The sequence below is a fragment of the Adiantum capillus-veneris genome, chromosome 25, assembly GCF_014529385.1.
Source record: "Adiantum capillus-veneris isolate H3 chromosome 25, ASM1452938v2, whole genome shotgun sequence".
NCBI lineage: Eukaryota > Viridiplantae > Streptophyta > Polypodiopsida > Polypodiales > Pteridaceae > Adiantum > Adiantum capillus-veneris.
The window spans coordinates 29,591,724-29,597,723 of NC_140955.1; the positions used below are offsets into that span (position 1 = coordinate 29,591,724).

Consider the following 6,000-nt stretch of genomic DNA (forward strand, 5'->3'; position numbering starts at 1 on the left):
CCTGTGCAAGAGGCTCTTGCCTCGGCAATCGCACATGAACCCACATAACAGTACATTGGTCAAATGAAAAGCCCACTAGTGGGGCATAACATACTGCCATAGGGGGGAGAGAGAGCAGTGAATAGCGTGCAGGGCATCACTCCTGGCACCGCATTGTACATAAGAGGGAAAGGAAGCACTCCATTGAAGCTCTCAACCTGTGGAGCATGAAAATGAGCCTTCTCCTCTCTAAAATCAGCGCCCCCTTCTCTTGCATGAGGAAACTCCACAGAAATGTGCCACTTGGCACATTTACAAGCCATTTCCCGTTTCGGGATTGCCGCCTAAAAATCTCCTGACCGGTTGCCCAATTGACTTCGCGGCAGAGTTGTAAAATGTTCCCCTAGTCATACCGGAGGTAATGACGCGAGCACATTTTCAGGTCCCAAAATAGCAGTTCCCTAAAAATTTTAGGAGATGCTGCCATTGTATCTTTCTAGGTGATCTGACCCCCTTTAAACTCGCCTACTTGGTCTTGGCGACATCTGGTACACTTGGGGTAACCATGGGAATCACTGGCGGCGGAATCTTCGCATGGGCTGAAATTTGGTTCAACAGAAGCTGAACTGTAGTGCTGGCTTTTTCTAGTGCTTGAGAGTTAGAGAGAGTCCGCTTTTATAACTTCTAGCACTCAGCACCAATAGAGGTGGTCTTCCCGAAAGGAATAGGGAAAAGAGGCGGTGCCTAGGACTAGAGAGAGAGCGAGAGAGAGAGAGAGAGAGATTTTTCTTCTGCTAAAAAGAGAGAGTGGGGGCGCGTTGGATTTTGCTGCCTTTTTTATCAGGTGGCTGCCCACTTTTTAAGTGGGCGGTAATAAGTGGACAGCCAGCCACTTTTAAAAGTGGTATGAACCTGCTAAAAACTCAATAAAACCTTATAAGTTGGAAGTAATGCTTACACACACACAACACAGGCATCCCTGAATGCAGTCTCGTGAACACATGCAATGCTAACATAGACCTCTTAACGGAAAAGCATCTACTTCCCCGAAAAGCAACCCGCTCTCTCAGAAAGCGAATCTATTTCCTCAAAGTTTCCTTTGAATCCATCTTCGTGCTTGCTCATTTCTTGTACAAAAAGTTCTAACTACGTTCGGAATACCTCCTCATTTCAGAATATTCCCTTTCCGATGCTCTTGTCACCCACCTTGTGACACATCAGGAATACCCATCACCTAGTCCTTTCTCACTGAACTTACGGTACAATCTTCTTCGCGATGCTCTATGTCACCTATTCCATGGCGCACAAGAGATGTCCGTTCCGGATGGTCGAATACTTCTTCTTCTCGATACTCCCTGTCACCCATCTGATGTGACACATCAGAAGTACCCATTCTTAATGACCCTACACATATTCCCGTTCACAGTGCTCCCATCATTACTTTGAATGATGCACTAGAAATATCTGTACTCGAATGTTTCAAGCGAGAAAAACCCTCACACTTATACAATATAAATCCAATAACTCAATTGGAATTATATTTCTTGATGTCTCTGTAACAAACTGCTGACGTGCCAAAGCCTAAAGAATGGAGCCAACTTACAGATACCGGCCGAGGAGCCTAAACCCTAAGAAGGACAAGTAACAAAAGAAGTCCTACCAACTTATGGGGACCCCGTCCGATGGGGACCCCGTCCGATGAAGGAAATAAAGCTGGACCCACACACACGCACACCAAAAATTGAATAGTTGTTGATGACGTGGCAGATTTCCGAAAATTGCACTGGCATGATGACATGGCAAATTGTACGGATTTTCGTGTTTCGCGCTGGCATGATGGCGTGGCAGGCTGTACGGATTTTCGAAAATTACGTTGGCAGCTTTTGGCGTTGCTTTTTGGACCAAAAGCTTTTGAGTGTTGAAGGCTTTTCACTGTAATTGCATTTTAGGCCAAGGGCCTTTAAATATGAGGTTAAGGCTCATTCTCTGGCATGCTTCCTGGAGAAGATGCACAGTCTAGAGTACCGGCTTGTACTGTGTTGATGCAATATAAAGAAATACCGAAAGGGGCACCAAGATTTGGGGCCAATACTCTCTGGGGTCAAATTCCGCCACTTTGTGTTGCGTATCGTCTCTCTCTCTCAGTTCAGTTGTTATTGAAGTGTTGAAAGTCTGTTCAGTCTGTTCTTTTCTATTGGCACGTGGTGCCCGTCTTGTGACAGTCTCAAGCAAGAAAAACCCTCTCACTTACAAATCCAGTAATCCATTTAATATTATATTTCGTTCAGATAAAGCTGATTTAGCATCAGTAACCCTCCAATTGTCTCGAATGAGAGTCTTGATGAGAGCTTTAAGACACTAAAGCACTTGGTAACTACTACACCAATACTACATATTGTAAACCCTAGCAAGCCATCCGTAGTTGCAACGGATGTTCGTGATTATATGCTTCGTGCAGTACTTTATTTGGATGGACGTCCTGTTGCGTTTGAAAGCAAGAAACTTTCTGATGCTGAAATGCGTTATCCGACGTATGAAAAGAGCTTTATGCCGTGTCCACGCTTTGAGAAAGTGGCGGCATTATTTATATGGCTCTACCTTTGCATGGACGCGTCATCACTCTGCGCTATGTCTATGATGAGGGTGATCTCAGAGGTGAGAAGGCTAGATGGGTTAAACTTATGCATCAGTTTGAATTTGACATTCGCTACAAGAAAGGATCCACCAATCAAGTTGCTGATGCACTCAATCGGATTCTTGAGGTTAATGCTTTGTCTATGGTTGAAATCTCGATGGATTTCTCTCTTTGAGGGCTATGTCATTCTAAGAGCCATTTTAGCAAGATATGGAATGAGGTCGAAGTAGGGTGTGACTCGCATATACACTTGGGTGATCCAGAGACCCAAGTGAGTCGTATTGGAGAGATGAGACAGAGACAAAGGATTTAAAAAATGAGACAGAGACAAAGCTAAACTATTGTTTAAAAATGGAAAAGTCAATGTGCCGAAAATTGATAAGGTTCGACAAAGGATTTTGTTCGAATGCCATGATGTTCCTGCCGTAGGCATCCAAAGAACTTTAGCATTGGCCAAATGATATTTCTATTGGCCGGAGATGCGCTCTTACATAGAGAACTATGTGAAGAGATGCACTCAGTGCTAGGTCAACAAGGCAGAGCGCCTTAAGAAAGCTAGCCTGCTACATCCATTGGAAATCCCTCATGCCAAGTGGCAGAGTATTTCTATGGATTTTAATGTTGGTTTGCCAAGTATTAGTCGTGACTAGTGGCAACGATGCCATTTTTGGGTCCTGGTTGATAGACTCACAAAAATGACAAAGTTTATACCAACGAAGTTGACAGTAAAAAGCCATGAGTTGGCAATTTTATTCGTTGATCAACTTTATAAGCTGTATGATTTGCCACAAGATATGGTCACTAACCGGGATACCAAGTTCACTGGGCAACTTTGGCAAGATGTGTTTGCAACTTTGCTCACTTTCGGGCGAAGTTGAGCAAGTCCTTATATAATCATCCCGAGTTTCATGGACAAACTAAAAGGATGAATCAAGCGTTGGAAGACATGTTGACGGCTTATGTCTCTCATAGGCAATCTAATTAGGAAAGGCATCTTAGAGTTTGCCTATAATAGTAGCCAGCATTCTGTTGCTGAAATTAGCCCATTCATGTTGATGTATGGATTTGAGCCTAAATCCCCTATTGATATTGGCTTAGAGAAAGTAAAAGACTGCCAAGCTCATGATTTCTTGTATGATATGCAAGAAATGCTCGAATTGGCTAAGAATAGTGTAAGGACAACTCGTGATCGAGTTACTACTCATGCTAATCAAAGGAGACATCCAAGGACTCTAGATGTGGGACAATGGGTCTATCTAAGTATATCTAAAGATTCCAAGTCCACAAACTGGAAAGCATTATTATAAGCTTTCGTCTAGATTTTGTGTCCATTCTTGATCACAAAGAAAATTAACCCACTTGCCTATAAATTGGCTCTTCCTTCAAATGTCAGCCGCCTAAAAGAAAAACTAGGTGAAGTTAACATTGTTGTGCCTATCGAGGAAAATGTTTGGGAAGATAACCAAATTAAGTATATTCCTCAAGAACCGCAGGCCGTTTTAGATCATCGTACCCGTCATTCGCGTCAATTATGATGAGTATTTAATTAAATGGCAGGGTCAATGTGAAAAGTTTGCTGCTTGGGAATCAGTTAGAGCTTTGTGTATGTGGGACATCATGGCATCAAGGCCATAGAGTTTATCGTTCTATTGGCTTACCCTCTATAGAGAGGTGGAGAATACATCGATGAGAGCGTACATGTCTAAAGGTTTAAAAAATATGAACAAGCTTGAATTACTACATCCTCTTCCCATTTCAAGTTGACCAAGGGCAAGCATAGCTATGAATATCATTTCATATTTGTTAACTACGTCATCTAGAAACAACAGTATTTGGACTATCATTATCCATTTAGCAAACAGGCCCAGGTTATTCGAGATTGAAAGAATATCAAAGCAAAAAGAATAGCCCAATTGATGTATTCAACTTCATAAGATGCCAAACTGCTCCTACAATGGTGCCAAATGTAGTATTATTTGCCCTGTGTTTTCATACAATTCCCAACCTAACATTAAATCAACTGCTGCACTAACTCTAGCACTCTAAATTGAGTGATTACAATTGTATGTTGAGGTACCTTCATCTACTCAGAAGATGCAATCTGTAATTGTGTCATCAACCAACAAAGTACAAATACGACTGCAAAGAACGAAATCTGAATGCCATAGAAAGAGTTTCTGAGGCACCCCTATTCATTTGGGTAGAAATAATGGCTTGTCCAGCAGAGAGCAAGATTCTCTTATATACTGTCTAAAGGCTCTGCAAATGTACGTTTTTCAAAGAGAAATGCTGTCCACAAGATCGTGCACAAGACTTGCCAGCCATGCTTAGGAAACCTCTTATATTAACCTATCAATGATTCTTACACAAAAACTTCAATAACTTCAACAAAGCTGAGAAACAGCAAAGAACGTTTACCACCCAGACCATTAAAGATAACTGCAAGGACATCTGTCATACCTACATAATCGCCCATGAAAAGGTAATTAGTATCAGGGGCTTTGCCACCAATTCGAAAGAGCTCTATGAGGTCGTGGAACTGGCCATGTATGTCGCCACAGACAGTGACCGGGCACTTTACTGGCTGGACATTCCATTCTTCCGCAAGGATAGCTCGTGCCTGATCGCATAGCACCCGGACTTCTGCCTCTGAAAGTGGTTTACAGTCCATGAGCTGCTGTATCTGCCGGTCTAGGTCCCCATAGGATGGCATGTCTTGGTTTAAAAGCTCACCAGATGACCAGATTTTGTGCAAGATCTGGACGGCTTGCACAGGCAGCTCAACAGAAACCCTAAAGAAAGTCTGCGTGGAGGCCTACTGGACGTGACCGAAAGTTCTCTCTCTGGTCGTCTTCACAAGTTCACAGTTATCTCTCGCTCGACACAAAGTGGAGAACCCCCCTACCTCTCTCCCTAAACGGGTAAGCGCTGATCCTGCCTGATGCAGCTGCTGCTACACAGGACCCAGCAGGATGGGCTGAAACTTTTTTGAGGCGAGAAAAAGAGAGAGAGAGAGAGAGAGAGAGAGTGTGTGTGTGTGTGACGTGTGTGTTTTTTTTGGTGGGGGGGGGGGGGGGGGCTTTGAAATTTCTAATAGTCAAAGAGGGACCTTAAATTTTCATTGTCCACATGTCAAACCTATATACACACTGTGTAGAGAAATGTGGCAGATGTGGCACACATTTCTCTACATAGTGTGTATGTCCTCGTTACGGGAAGAGAGGGAGAGAGAGGGACAAGTGGCGGAAGTTGAGTTCCCAACTTATTTTTTGGGGACTTATCGTCGTTTAGTATACAAAGAGTCATAAAAACCCACCTTGGCGTTGTCCATAAATCTACACACCGAGAGACATCTAATTATCAAAGTTGAAGTAAACATTATGTTC

The 6,000-nt window shown here is 43.0% G+C and overlaps 1 protein-coding gene across 1 annotated transcript in view; it reads right to left on the bottom strand.

Annotated features, from left to right (window-relative positions):
* Nucleotides 1-5,613, bottom strand: part of LOC147424642 (serine/threonine-protein phosphatase PP2A-2 catalytic subunit) — a 47,799-nt gene extending 42,186 nt beyond the window's left edge. The window contains exon 1 of the mRNA XM_086500380.1: nucleotides 5,075-5,613. Within this exon, the coding sequence (XP_086356506.1) occupies nucleotides 5,075-5,327 (253 nt within the window). The 5' untranslated portion in view covers nucleotides 5,328-5,613. The remainder of the gene's footprint in view (nucleotides 1-5,074) is intronic.
* Between the last annotated feature and the right edge of the window lie 387 nt (nucleotides 5,614-6,000).